This window comes from Caretta caretta, chromosome 3 (assembly GCF_965140235.1).
Source record: "Caretta caretta isolate rCarCar2 chromosome 3, rCarCar1.hap1, whole genome shotgun sequence".
Taxonomy (NCBI): Eukaryota; Metazoa; Chordata; order Testudines; family Cheloniidae; genus Caretta; species Caretta caretta.
Genome location: NC_134208.1, coordinates 204455837 through 204470639, shown reverse-complemented (window position 1 = coordinate 204470639; position 14803 = coordinate 204455837). Strand labels below are relative to the sequence as shown.

Here is a 14803-nt window from a genome sequence, read left to right as displayed (position 1 = left end):
CTTTGAAGAAAAGGGGCTTTACTGTTAAATACAGCTAAAACCGCTAGTGGTCACTGCTATCCCAAAGCTGTAAAAAGTACCTCTGATCAAACCAGGGAGTTTAAGTGCATAGCACAAGCCATTCACCAGAAAAGAATGCTCCTCAAAATTACTTAATTTTTATTTTATTACTGTACCGCTTCACACAAAACAATCTGTTCCTGCTCAGGCCATTTCATTATTAGTTTTCATAATACAGATTCTTGACCTGGGGGGAGGAAAAATAACACCCTGACAGCTTTGCTCTATGTTTTACATGATTTGAAAACTGGTATATCACGGCTTACAACAAATAATTACATTACAGATGACATGCTGCTATACAAAATCACCAAGGTTTGCATTTAGACAGAACTACTACGTTATAGAGTGCATTAATAACAGATAACAGACTGGTACATCAGCAGCAATTTATGTATACTATTGTAATTGTGCAAAAATACTGCTTAGGTCCTGGAAAAATAAATTAACCACAAAAAATAAATTCGTAACCAGTGCCAAGTTGTAAAAAAAAAAAAAAAAAAGCTTTCCCACAATTTCTGTATTAACAAAACATGCCTGTGTAGGATTTTCACTAAACTGTGTTTTATCTGATCTCCAATTATATGTACGATGGCAAAACTATATTCCTTTTTGAATCAGGAAAGTTATGAAACTGAAAAAAACTAATGCCCCTCTACAAACAAAGCTTGACATCTCTTTTCTTTTTCTAAACATAAGCATGCATGTATTTTCCTCTCTGGGGTGCCTGTGTAGAGAGACAGCTGAGTCAACACAGATACAGCACTCAGGTGTGAAAAGTCCACCCCCGGTGCAACAGCTATGCTGATCTAACTCCAGTGTAGATGCAGTTAGATCAACAGGAGAATTCTTTTACCAGCTTAGGTGCTAGTGCTTAGGGCCATGCTTTTCCTACAGACCCAGAAAAAACCCTTCCATAGCTGTAAGCTGCATCCACACTGTAGGATTATGTTGGCATACATCTGTTTAAAGGAAAGTTGGACTTGTTCAGGAATAGTTCCCTGGAGGGAGACCCAAGTCAGCCATTTCTAATGTGACTAGCCCTTGTAAGCAAGCGTTAATCACACAAGCTGCAACTTTTTAATGTCTGTTGCTCATCAGCACCAGCTCCTCCCATTTTTAAAAATTTCCTCTGTGGCCCCCTGTCGGCCGCACATCTCCATCGGACAAACCGAGCACATCTTCTCTAAGAAGCTTTTCAAATTCTAGAAAACGATTTTGTACAATTTCAGTGATAACTCACTAGTGTTCATTCCAGTTACAAGAAAAGCCACACTCACTACATAACACTAAACCCTTCCTGATTTAGAAAACAATCAAGTAGAAGAAAGTTTAAATTGATTGTTGATAGGAGTCAATAAAAACCATCTTCTCTCCTGGAATTTTTTATATCATTTGGTCTCCTATCTGATATTTTCTCTAAACAAATGCCATAAGGGTGCTGGCTTGCTAGGGTTACTATACACCTGGCAATCCCATTTTATTAAGGAAAGCTAGAAGCACAAACAAAAAAAAAATAGATATTCTTAAAAGCCAGCTAGTACCCTGTCTGGAATGTGGGTAGGTCCGTGCATATTTGTGGCAGGTCTTTTCTCCAAAAGAGATTGCCAACTATGGAATACTAGTGTTTTCCTACTTTACAGTATCCAATATTTAAAAAGGTCAAATGACAAGCAGCATTTATGCAAAATAAAGCTAGTAGTCTTTCATTGTGTAGGCAGCATTGATGATCTAAGAATGGAATAATTTCTACAGCTTATTGGAACTGAATTGAAATATTAAGCCATAACACTGAAACTGCATATGGTCATGAGTCTATCTCACTGTCATACATATATTTAATATAGGTAGCTTGTCTACTTATCTCCACTGAAACTAGGATCTGCACACACAAACACAAACTGGGATTCTTCAAGATCATTTTCAATTTCTACAGTTTTAAAACAAGCCTGGGCAAGCTGTTGTCCAACAGTGCTGAAGGAGGGTATCTTAGCTAAGATCAAGCCTAATACAATAACTAGGCAGCATACCTTTGACACAGCTTTGCCAACAGCACAAAGGGAAGGAAATAGCGTTCTGGCACATACAAAAAACCTGCAGCAAAGACAATAGCAGGAACTTAGGTAAATGAAAAGTTAGAAAAATATATTATTACCTGTTAAAGTCATCTTAGGGCAGGAGAGATGGTATGCACCAAAAAATAATGTAAGTGGAAAAATATATCCAACCAAAAAAATAGAAGAAACTTACATTTCATATATAGTCCTTAAATAGAAAATACATGATAAGCTAGGTCCTACTTAAAGAATGTTTTGGGGAGAAGGTAATTGATTTAATATATTATACGCAGACCCCTCACCTATGAAGATGAATGTTTTTAGACACAGGTCATTATGTATTTGTTCATGCACACATGTATCTGTATAGTATATACACATACACACATGCATACTGTATATAAAAATCACAAGCATTTCACTAGCATCATTAAAATAGCTCTATCATTTTAAAAACAAAAATCTAATGTCTGACTAAGGTCCATTAAAAACACAGAACTTTAGCAATATGTTAACATTAGATCAGAAAATATTGTGTGTACTGTATGTCATGGATATTTACAAGCATGGATCAAAAGTGTTGAAGACGATGAGCTAGTAGAGAAATGGCGGCAGAAATAAGTTAAAAATGAAAGACTTTTGGCTCATCAGCTACCAAAAATAAAGATTTTTGCCACAAGCATTTCTTTCACTGATCTCAAAAGTCTTGTGAATCCCTCTATTGCTCTCACATATGGAAGATCTGTCAGCAACACCTAGCAGTATCATTTCTTATCCATCCATGTCATCAAAAAGACACCAGGATACTAACAATACAGGTAATTTGGTTCATAAACAGCAAAATTAAGCTAGGAGTAGTGTCAAGTATTCCATAATGGTCCATGGCCATTACACAAAAACAGATTATTTAGGAGTTAGGCAACATGCTACATATACCGCAAATAATTCACTTTAGGTCTCCATCACCATCTCCTTGAAGTGACTTTTTGATGCGAAGCAACATAGTCGTAAGCCACTGATCCAAGCGAGATATGGAATCAAATTCCTTAACCTAATGGGAAGGAAGTTTAAAACAGTTTAACAGAGGGCAAATGGGAATATTGCTATCACTACTCCTAGCAGTAAATGGTGTGCTCCATTTCATTTGCTAGTCATTTACTTAAATTTCTGTTAGTTAAATATTCCTTAAACCACCGATACATGTAGTAAAGGGCTGATCCAAAGCTCATTAAAGTCAGTGGGAATTTCAAAGATCAAGCACAAAGAGGCCAGGATTGTTGGGAAAAGAAGGGAAGAGGAAGGAACTAGAGTGGAGAGTAAGGAGTCCTCGAAATGGAGTGATGACCAGTAGGTGAGCACTGGTAATTCAGAAGAACCTCACCCAAGTTTTGGGGTTTTTTTTTACACATTATACTTCACGGGGACTTAAGCCTATGCTTCAGTGCTTTGCTGAGGAGGGATGGTTTGCTGAATAGGGACCTTTAGACATTTTCAGCCACTCAGTACTGCTGCAACAGCCCGAGGCACCCCATGCCCACTGGCGAATATGGCCTAGAGATGTTTAAAAACTTTTGGAACCTGATCTGCTACTGCACTGATTTCAGCGACGTTACACTGTAAAACTGGAGTTACACAGTCGTGAATCAGGCCCTTAGATTGTAAACTCTTTCCATTAGTTTCTCAGGACGGAGACTTTAGACTGAATTTTCATTTACACTAAGGCCTCTACACTGCTCTGTTTACCCTTCCAAAGCGGTGTGAAGTGGTTTCAGTGTACATGGCAATCAGACCCCTTTGCCTGTGTGTTTTGTACAGCACAGAGGATGCTGCCAGTGCTCAAAGAATAACAGTGCCCAGGAACGCTTGTGCAAGTAATTGAGCATGCAAAATTAGCGTGCAGAAATGAAGACTTAGAGGGGGGCTCCTTTGAACTTTGGTCCCAGAATAGTCTGCCGCAAATGTATCCCTGTATAGCTTGACTACTTACTGCCTCAGTGTACGCTTCACAGTTTTGGTCCTCATGAGCTTCCAGCAGTTTCTAACAGAATTACAGTCAAGGGTAATACATTAGTACTGAAAATTTATCACTTCAATTTACAGCAGACTGAGCACACACTGCCTGGGTATTCTGTTACCCTGTGGTCTACAGATTACATCTAACGCTTTTCTCCATTAAGAAACCAAAAGAGATAAATATCTAATGCTTGCGCATCGCTCAGAACGATGAACTCCTGAACCTGTTCAACCCAACAATATACAGGCAGTGTCTGATACTCTCCAACAGGCCCTTTGGATCTACTGTTATAATATTTGCTTACACATAAATATCTACTTTCATTTCATTATAATTTGTCTCTATTTTAATTGTCTCCCCAGTTACACAAGTTCTGTACAATTCATGGGGTGTCCTCTAATATATACAAATCATATGAACAGCTCAACATAGTATATGGTAAGGGAAAGATAGTACAAGTGCAATTTTTTTACTTTCCAACCAACAACAACTTTCAGGGCAACTGTATTTAACATCAGTTCTACTTACTTTCACTAGCTTGCACTCTCTCGAATCTGTGAATGCTGGGAACATTTCTTCATACTTCTCAAGAGCAAGCTGAAACAGAGAAGCGAGCCCTTCAGTTGAAATTACTAGAAAAAGCAACCATTAGGTTTCATCTAAATACAAGAGTTATTCTCATAGTTATTGTCTTTATGTAACCTAACCCTAATACACTGCAACAAACAGCATAACATAACAGATTCCAATAAAATCCCAAGAACACAAGGAAATTCAGATTTAAGATCCAGACTTGGTCTTTGCCTAACTGGAAATGTGTCTAAGGTGTTGTAAGGGTGGAGGGAAAATAATGTGCTAGAAGGCTTATTTAAGTTTCAAACCCTGTCATTGTGACAGGTGATGCTCCAAACCCCAGCTAGTTCCCCTTCCACCTAAACTAACACACATTTCTACTGGGGGAAAAAAAACTGTCCGCTGTTTGAAGGAGGATGCAGGAAAGGAGAGTTTGGATCTACCTTGAGAGAACTCCAAAAAAGAGGTCATTTGCCTTTCTTCCCTGCAGATTTTAGGAGAAACTAGACACAACGGAGACTGCAGAGCTAAGGGAATGACTTCTGCAGTCCACAGGAGAAAGTACATGCTGCCTCTTAAGCAGAAGCCAGTCACGCTGTGGTCTGTTATTTTTTTCAGCTTGAGCTGTGACTTTAAAGGGCCCTGTTGATTTCAATGTGTGTTGGATCAGGCCATGAAGGTGCAAGTCAGGTCATACATCCCTGGCCTGATCCAACACACACTGGAATCAACAGAACTATCCCGCCTGACTTCAGCAGGTGCTGCACCAGAACGTTAATTACCTGACTGAGCCTGCAAGTCAGGGGCAGTACTTAGGTGCCTACAAAACAAAAAAGCAACTCGATTACAGGCAGGATGAAAGTCAGCCCCTGAAAGGACTCCTATATATTTGAAAATCCTGATCAAAAGGAGTAACAGAAACAGCTTCCTTTTGGAGACACTTAAATCATGGCCTTTTTATGGGACTGCGCCCACATAAAAATTGTTTTGTTTTGAACAATATGGCGCTAGACAGAAAGTGCTTCCCTTTCTTTTGCAAATAATTGCTGGCACTATTTTGTGGATATGAATGTGGTCATCTGTGCCTCCGCTCGACTCGTGGTAGTTATCTCTCTACATGCCTTTGTCTGCACCCAAAACTAAGGGCGCCTCCTATTGTTGGCAAGCATAAAAAGGAAATCTGGCTTCGAAAAACAGGCCCCGCCTCAGCAATGATTCCCATGCAAAAATAAAAGTCAACTGTTCTTTTCGAAAACGAACGCACTGCCATAGCTCAGATCCTACGGTGAATGTTTAATAGTAATCACCGCATATCAAGAGAGAATGTATATTTCACACCCATACTGTGGAAATGCGAGATAGTTCAGTCACATTTGCATTACTTAATGTTGCAAAATTTCATTTACGTGATACTGTACATCCTAGGAGAACACACTAGAGGTCACTAACCTTAGCATTCAACTCATCCACAATGAAGTGGCAGAGAGCAGCTTTAAAGAAATACTCTTTTGCACTGTACTTGAGCAACGGATTATCCATAGTATTTGTTCCAACCTAGATATAAAAAGTTATAGTGACAGTTAGGTTGTATACTATCTTTTCTTTGTAAGACAAGAACTAAAAACCCCCAAGGTGATCAAAATTACATGTAAGAGCTCACACTTGTTTAAGAGACTGGATTCAAAACATGCAACAAATACCACATCCTAAGAAAAAACAACAGCTCAAGAGGTTTCATCTAGTACAACAAAATTCCAAAATGAAACAAATCAGTCACAAATATTCTTATATATAAAATAATAAAGTGACGTAGGCATTAAAGTCCCCACCTACTGTGGTTGTAAAGATGTATGTGCACGCACACATCCATCAACCCTCTTTAACGGTTTATCCAGCACATGTCAATGCAGCACTTAAAGGCTGTACAATATTTTTTAGGAGAACCACCACCCAGAACAGAAAGGTGGTTCTCTCTGTTCCTCCAGCGATCACTCCTGCATGTTGCTGAGCGCTCTCTCCCTGATCCAGCGAAGCACTTAAGCACGTACTTAGCTGTAAGCACAAACAGTCCCCCTAAAGCCAATGGGACTCCTCATGTACTGAAGGAAGCTGGTGGACTGGGGACAAAGTGCTCAGCACCTTGCAGGACTGAGCCCTCACGGAAGAGGAGTGAGACTGCACGTGTGTGTGCATGTGTAGGATTTTAAAAGAGCACTGATTCTGGGGAAAACCGCACACTCTCCCTCTAACTAAGTGGTGTTTTGTACTCTGTTTTGTACACTCCAGTCATCAGGGATGCACTCCATCTCAGCTTTTCTGGCAAGCAATCGGAAACTAGCACCTCTTATAAAGCAGAATGTTGCAGGCAAAGGGAATCCACTCTAGCACCTCCACCAGGTTTGTCTGGCATTACAAACTGACGTTCTGGAGCATGTTACATAGCACTATACAGACACATAGAGGCCAAGTCATGGCTGCCCTGCACAAGATCAGTAGAAGAGGAAGGAGAGTGAAAGGAATTGGTTTCCCAGCACTGCACACCCATACTGGAGGCAGACACCATTTGGATGGCTGCTGTCCTAGAATGCAGGAGGTCCTGTGCTGCCAGCAATATTCCAGACCACAAAAGGGCCATGTATGGAATGGGAAGAGCATGGCTGTGGCTTCATGTCCCCTGCGCACTAGCTCTCGGCTGCTGAGTACTGGCGAGAGCAAAACTGTAGAGCAGATGCAGTAACCGTCACCTGTCAGCATCCCTGGAGGCATTATGTCCACTCCTCCATGGTGCAAGCATAAGACTCCAGCTACCCCTACACTACAATAGTTTGTTTCCCCACATCTTAATGTTTTAGGCCTGATTCGGCCAGGTGCAGGGAGCCCTCAACTCCTATGGAAGTCAGCAGGAGGGGAGGATGCTCAGTAATTCCAGATCAGATGCCCACAGAGCTCTATTTATTGTGCACTGCTTCACAAGTACAGCCTCTCTCAAAGTGCCTTCTATTTGCCATTTGATGCAGACTAGGGAACAGTGATTTGATTCTGTGATATCCTGTACAAGGACTGGGCCCCTAAACGGTTCACAGGCAAAGAGCCGATTTAAAATACTCCCAGCCAAAAAAAATCTTCATTATGACACAATAGCTAAGTTTGCAAACACTGTAGGTGTCAATGAAGACAAAACAGTACAGTCTTACAAAAGGTAAAAAAAATATATAAAAATAAAAATTTGAAAGCCAGGAAGTTCACAGATTAGGTTCCACAAACAACCCTAGCTGACCTTACACCAATGGTCATCCTCTAGTTACCTACCAACCCTCATATCTGGAGATTCTGAGCACAAAGGGTAATATGGTGGCAGCAGAATCTCTATTAAAATGATCCACTTAAATGCATCGGCTGCCAGCCAGTCTGCTAGGGATTAGCTCTAGCCATGGATTCCTAATTATTTCACAGTTTCTCTTGATTATTAGTGCTATGCACTAGATCTCAATTAGGACTCAAGCATTAACAACATTTGAGATTCCAGCCATAAGACTATTTTGCGGGTGGGAGAGATGGGAGGAAGAAAGAAGAGACTTGGAAACACAAGGCACAAATAGCTTTTGGAAAAGTTTTCTAACTCTGCAATCACATGTCCAATCACCCTCAAAGTTTTCCCCAAAATTATACCAGATAGGGAATCCCCAACCCCAACCCAAGTTATAGGCCTTCAAAACTAAGCTTAGAAAGTAAGTTAGAATTTCATCCTGGAACAATTCACAGAAGCAGTATCTACCTTTTTAAGAAAAAAAGCTCTACACTAGATCTCAAAAGAGTCTGGAACAGACTAAATCGGCCAAGCCAATTTCTAGATACTGTGACCAAAAAAAAAAAAAAAAATCACTCACTTTTTCAAAAAGTAAAATATATTTTTGATAAATTACATCTCAGAAATTTGAGAGACAAGGTGGGTGAAGTAATGTCTTTTATTGGACCAACTTCTGGTTGGTGAGAGAGACAAGTTGTCGAGCTAACACAGAGTTCTTCTTCAGGGAAGAAGAACAGATGCAGTAACTATCACCAGGAAGAAATGCTCTGTGTAAACTCAAAAGCTTGTCTCTCTCTCTCTCACCTACAGAAGCTGGTCCAATAAACGTTATTGCCTCCCCGACCTTGTCTCTCAAATACCCTGGGACCAACACGGCTACACACCACTGCATATATCTCCCAGTAATGGCTCATCTGATTCATGGCATAGTTTGACAAAAGGAATTCTACTCTTGACAAAGTCCACATGTGAAATTTCACATCCAGTTCAGTTGTACGGAACGGGCAAAATCTATCTTACAACGGGAAGCTAGTTGCAGCCTCGACTACTGAGAGAATGCTGATTCTTTCCACAATTAGGGCAGGAAATGATCTCTTTAGTCCACCTTCCTAAGACCAATGCAAGATTTAGGGCTTGTCTACGTTGTCCCGCAGTTTGGACTACAGGATTGGCAATAACAGTGCACTAATGCATTAATGCAGTCCTGTTTGAAGAGAACTATGTTAACATGAACTAGGAACCCTTTAGTTCATGCCTGCAGTGTTCATGAGGGAGAGTTACAGTGCAGCATTTTAGTGCTCACTGTTATTCACAACCCCACAGTCCAAACTGCGGGGCAGTGTAGACAAGCCCATAGAGTTCCAGATTTAGTGACCACAGGCCCTGACCCAGACATCAGGAGCAGCATATAATATGCAGTTATGTGTCTTCAACTATACTCTCCATTTTATAAAAAGAGTATATATACACTAACCTGCTCGTAGATTTCAATTGCCTTCTGGTACTGCTCTAATTGAGCAGCATATGCAGCCACCTTCAGCAGACACCTGTTAGCTGAACTAGAATCAAGAACTTCAGTTAAAATAAGTAACGGTACAGTACCTAGTGGTAAATATGTCCATTTCCCTGCTTCTCTAATAGATACATCCACTAGTTAATGTATGTGAAAACATTGCCCAGTAGTTACCTGTTAGAAAAATGAGTATATTAAAAATACCAAAACTATTAAACCACTAAGGTCAAATGTTGAATCTGAAAGCTTTCTGCAAATCTACAGAAAATTCTCTTCCCAGTGACCGATGGTATGATATTCAGCCCCAAAGAGACTAGAAAGTGTGTGCATTAAACATCCCACAGTGGATGGAAGTCAAATATTAAAATCTAAACAAAGGCAGAAATCAGTTTTCACATGCAAGCACCTTAAATAGGTCTCCAAAGATCTCCATTTGAATACTCAGACTGACAGGTAGGTAAGTGAATGCCAATTTCATGTACCTAAGTGACAATCTCAGCATCTTAATGCAGGATTTGGACATCTTATTAAAGAATTCACAAATTAGGAGAGGCAAATAATACTTGCACATCTTATTATAGGAAAGAAAAAAGAAGGATAAATCCATACTGTAAATCTTCATTGTTTCAAATAACTATTCTATGAAGAAGACTTGCCTGTTGGATTCTTCTCCTTTGTAGTAATCTGCAGCTTGTTCATAATGTGCAATTGCCTAAAAGACAGACACAACATTTTTTTCTCTCAGCATGTTACTTTTGAGATGAGATTTGGGGGGGAACACTGTATTTACAAAGATTAGAATTTTTCAAAATTCCTCACGTGGTTTTAGAGGGATAACATGACATTCCACTGTTATTGTCCCACAAGATTATACCAATATTGATACACTGCAACCCATCCCGAATGAACTCCGATTAAGAGCTCAATCCTGCAAAACTGGACTACTGACTATAACTCTTACTACTGCATGTAATCCCATTGAAATCAAATGGCAAGCTTTGCAGACAGCCTGGAGAAGGAAAGAACAGAGAGGAGAAAGACCCAGGAGTCCCAGCAGGAAAAGGATAGGGAGATGCCCCAGGACATAATGAGGCTTCTCCAACAGTAAACACAGATGCTGCAGACTCTTGTGGACCTACATGTTCAACAATCCTCGGCTCACCTCCCTTTGCAGTCTATGCAGAACTCCATTGCAGCATCCACCCTCAACATTCCACATGGCATCAAGGGCCACCGCCCTACCCCTCTACCGCTCCATCCCAGGAGACATTACGGAAAACCACAGCTTCACATACGCTGACCTGGGACAGCCACAGTAGCTGTATGTGTAGCTAAAATGGACATGAATGTTCTTTCCTCTTGAAAAGTTCCGTTCTATTAATTCATGAAATTTTGAATGTCTTTGCTTTTAAATTGCTCAGATCTTTCTTTTCACTGATTTTGTTACTGAATAAAATTCTATTATTTGGAAAATAATCCATCTTTATTAGTTCACAGCATATGCTGCAGTGCACCCAGCAGTTCTGAAATCACCTACTTACCTGTTACTGCACAGCATGACAACTCACAGGATCAGTGACCTACAGGGTCTAATAATGATAAATGTACAGCGAGCTCTACGAAATTAATAGGTGCACTGACAATGTTATAGTCAACCATGTACCCCCAGCACCACACAATTCCTGATAGGCCACAAAACAGCAGGGCCACACAGAGCACAGTACACCACAATGCGTTACTGACGCTCACTGTAAAAGTGCTTCTTCAAAGCCTCCCTTAGTCATACAGCTGCAATAAGCTCTTCTGCGATAAGCCCTTGTGTCTGGCTGTTTGAACTCAGCAGACAGCCTCTCCACCTCTGCCCTCCATCCCAGCAGCAAGCTTCCCCGCTTTGCTTCAAAGATATTATGCAGGACACAGCAGGCAGCTATAACCATTGAGATATTTTTCTTACTGAGCTCCCATCTCGTGAATAAACAATGCCAGATCTGCCAAAAGCACATTCAACTTCATTTTGCACCTGCTGAGCTGGTAGCTGAATCTTTCCTTGCTGCTCTCGAGGTTGCTGGGGTATGGCTTCATGAGTAAGGCTCAGATTTTGTCAGATATTTTTAGTAAAAATCACGGATGGGTCATGGGCAAAAAATCCCGTGACCTGTCCATGACTTTTACTAAAAATATCCCTGACAAAATGTGGAAAGAGGAGGGTCCAGCACCCCCAGCGGCTGGAGGCTCTGGGGTCCCCTTGCCTTCAGCCATGGCTGGGAGCTATGGGGTCCCTGCTCGGCCCGCCGTGGCTGGGCAGAGGCAGGGGGGCTCCTGTGGCCTGCAGGAGTTCCAGGGAACCCCCACAGTCCATGGGGGCTGGGAGCTCAGGGGTCCCCTTAATGCCCAGTGCTAGGAGCTGCTGAGGGCCTGCCGCCAGCAGCGGCTGAGAGCTGCGGGGCTGCCTGCTGACAGCTCCAGCCCTGGGGCACAAAATGTCACAGAGATCTCTGGAAGTCATGGATTCCGTGACTTCCATGACCTCTGTGACATAATTGTAGCCTTATTCATGAGCAAGGGGTAGGCTAGGTCCCCCAGGATCACTATTGGCATTTCAACATTGCCAGTGGTTATCCGCCAGTCATGAAAAAAAGTCCCTCCTTATAGCTTTCTAAAAAGTCCTGTGTTCTTAAAGATGTGAGTGTCATGCACCTTCCCTGACCAGCTCACACTGATGTCAGTGAAGTGTTCCCACTGATCCACCAATGTTTGCATAACCACACAAAAGTAGCCCTTCTGTTGATGCACTCTATGGCAAGGTGCCAAAATAGGGATATGAGTGCTGTTTATTGCTCCACCACAGTTCAGGAACCCCATTGTTGCAAATCCATCCACTATGTCCTGCACATTACCAAGAGTCACAGTCCTGCGCAGCAGGAGGAGATTAATGGACCTGCACTGAGGCTTGCATTACAGTCACTTGCATGACAATGGCCCCTGCATTGGATTTTCCCACTCCACACTGATTTCCCACTGACCGGTGTCAATCCAGCATTGCAAGTTTCCACTCACTTCCCCACAGTCAGTGCAGCTCTCGTTTTGGTCTCCCTGCACTGGAGGTCTGGGGCGAGCTCAGCACACAGATCTGGGAATGTGGCCTTGCGCATTCAAAAGTTCTGCAGCCCCTGTTTGTCATTCTAAGCCTGCATTACAGTGCAATCCCACCAGTAAGTACTCGTGTCCAGAAGCAGCACGCCACCATCTCCAGCTGCTCCATGAAAGCCAACAACCTTGAATTGGTGCTCGTTATGTCCCACAGCAGTCTGTCCTCCAAGGAATCGTCATGTTCCCCATTGATTTGGTTATTCTTGCAGCTCTGGATTGTGTGTCCTGTGCTTGCAATGCTTACAACAAAGTGCAGAGCTGTGCAGGCTTCCATGCTTCAGTCAGAGAAGGTGGATAGCAAGGAGAGCCATGTAGGTTTGTGGGATTTTGATAAAAGGAGTAAAAATTATGGGATATAAATGACATTACGGGATGGAGACAGCTGCATGCTGGGATGTTGACCCCTTGCTCCCAGTCACCCCTGCGTGACTCGTTTAGGCCCCATCATGCATTGCCAAAAGACTTCCCAAAAGACAGTGCGTTTGACAGTGGCGGGTCGCACACTGGGACTCCTACCCATGATGCACAACATTGTGCATTGACAAAAGCACTCCTGGTGAGTACATGCACGGCAGACACAAGGAGCCAAATATGCACGCACAATATACTAACAATGGCAGCTTAATGCCAACATAACTTGGGTCGACCAAAGTTTGTCGTGTACACATGGCCTTAGAGGAAAGAGAGATATCGACTGGATTCACTAAAAATACCACTTCCCATGGCAAACCGGACTTTCCTTGTAGGGTAAAGGGAAAGAGTTTCATCCAAGTCTGTTAGCTCTGACATGCTTAGCATCCAAGGCTGCAGGCACTGCAGACATCCCATCACACTTCTGCAATGATCTGTCAAATCGTACTAAATAGGTGTAGCTTGATTGTCTCCTTCCCCTGCCCCCCAAAGAACTGTACCATATAAACAACTTCTGTGCAATTCACACTTTCCTGTCAGTCTTTCACAAACACTTTTAAACTGACCAACACAGCATCATCCTCATCAGGTCTGAAATGGGATCTGGGGTATTTCAAGAGCACTCGCGTAAATCTAAAGTGACTTGCTCAGTCCATCTGCTTCAGGCCTCCATATGAGAGTCAAGCTTGCACTGATGATCATAAGGAAAGGAAGAGGTAACTTAAAAACATGGAAGAGAGGGGGAAAAGAGGCACATAAAAGGCAAAGACCAAACAACTCATCTCTGAGGCTTGATCCTGGTATCACTCACACCAAGTTTAACCACACTAACTACAAGTTTAACTACACTAACTTCACACAAGTTACTCCTGACATATACCCACACAGCAGTATCGGAAACAAGCCTAGAGACTTTAGGTTCCTGGTAGAGCCTGATTCATGAAGTTCCCTAGGCCAGCAGAGTGAAGTTTCATAATCATACGCAGTTCTGATAGCACATTCAAATACAGTTTCAATGAAAAATTCTAACAGTTTAATCAGCTTACCTTTTCAATATCTACCAGCTCCGTCTCATAAATCTCTGCAATGGTGATGTGATGCTTGGCAGCAATAGTAAATCGGCCCTAGGATGGACAATTAAAAAAAAAAAAAAAAGGAAAACAGAGTTTTTTTCCCCTCTCTCCTTCAAGTACATGCAGCATTTATTACTTTTAATAGAACAATGATTTAATCTAACTAGTTTAAATAAAGAGGCATCAATCTAAGTTGCCAGACATTGGGATACCAACCCCAACTCCTCAAGGCAATGCAATTTCTTACCAGGTCTGTGTAAATATCGATGGCTGCATTTAAGCAGTTCATAGCCTCTGTAGCGTAAGCATTCAGGAAAAACAATTAAAAATAAAATCAGCTGAGACATCCAGACATTGTTCAACAGTTCAGCTTTCACCAAGGCAAGGCAGTATTTCTGCTGTGTGTCTGTTCTGACCAGAAACCTAAATGGCCAGCTTCTCAAACAACCAGCTACCCAGGCTCTGAAACTGCAGACGTTCATTTTAATGCCCCAAATGTAACACATACAAAAACCTCTGAGATGTGTGAACTAAAAGTACATTTAAGTGCATTTGTATTGGCAAATCTAGTAACCATATAATGTCGAATTCCATGGAGACATGCACATCCTATGAACAAACTGATTTTTCCCAGACCAAATTTTT

General features: G+C 41.7%; 1 protein-coding gene across 5 annotated transcripts in view; it reads right to left on the bottom strand.

Moving 5' to 3' along the window:
- Window positions 1-148: 148 nt before the first annotated feature.
- The window catches only part of NAPB (NSF attachment protein beta), a 35959-nt gene continuing 21304 nt past the window's right edge, over window positions 149-14803 (bottom strand). For 3 of the 5 annotated variants that reach the window (XM_048842507.2, XM_048842508.2, XM_048842504.2), the window contains 8 exons: window positions 14406-14452; window positions 14132-14209; window positions 10181-10236; window positions 9486-9570; window positions 6154-6258; window positions 4660-4728; window positions 4105-4155; window positions 149-3168 (listed from right to left, as the gene is read on the bottom strand). In XM_048842507.2, the coding sequence (XP_048698464.1) occupies window positions 3064-3168; window positions 4105-4155; window positions 4660-4728; window positions 6154-6258; window positions 9486-9570; window positions 10181-10236; window positions 14132-14209; window positions 14406-14452 (596 nt within the window). In that variant the 3' untranslated portion in view covers window positions 149-3063. The remainder of the gene's footprint in view (window positions 3169-4104; window positions 4156-4659; window positions 4729-6153; window positions 6259-9485; window positions 9571-10180; window positions 10237-14131; window positions 14210-14405; window positions 14453-14803) is intronic. The other 2 variants (XM_048842505.2, XM_048842509.2) reach the window with 2 other exon arrangements.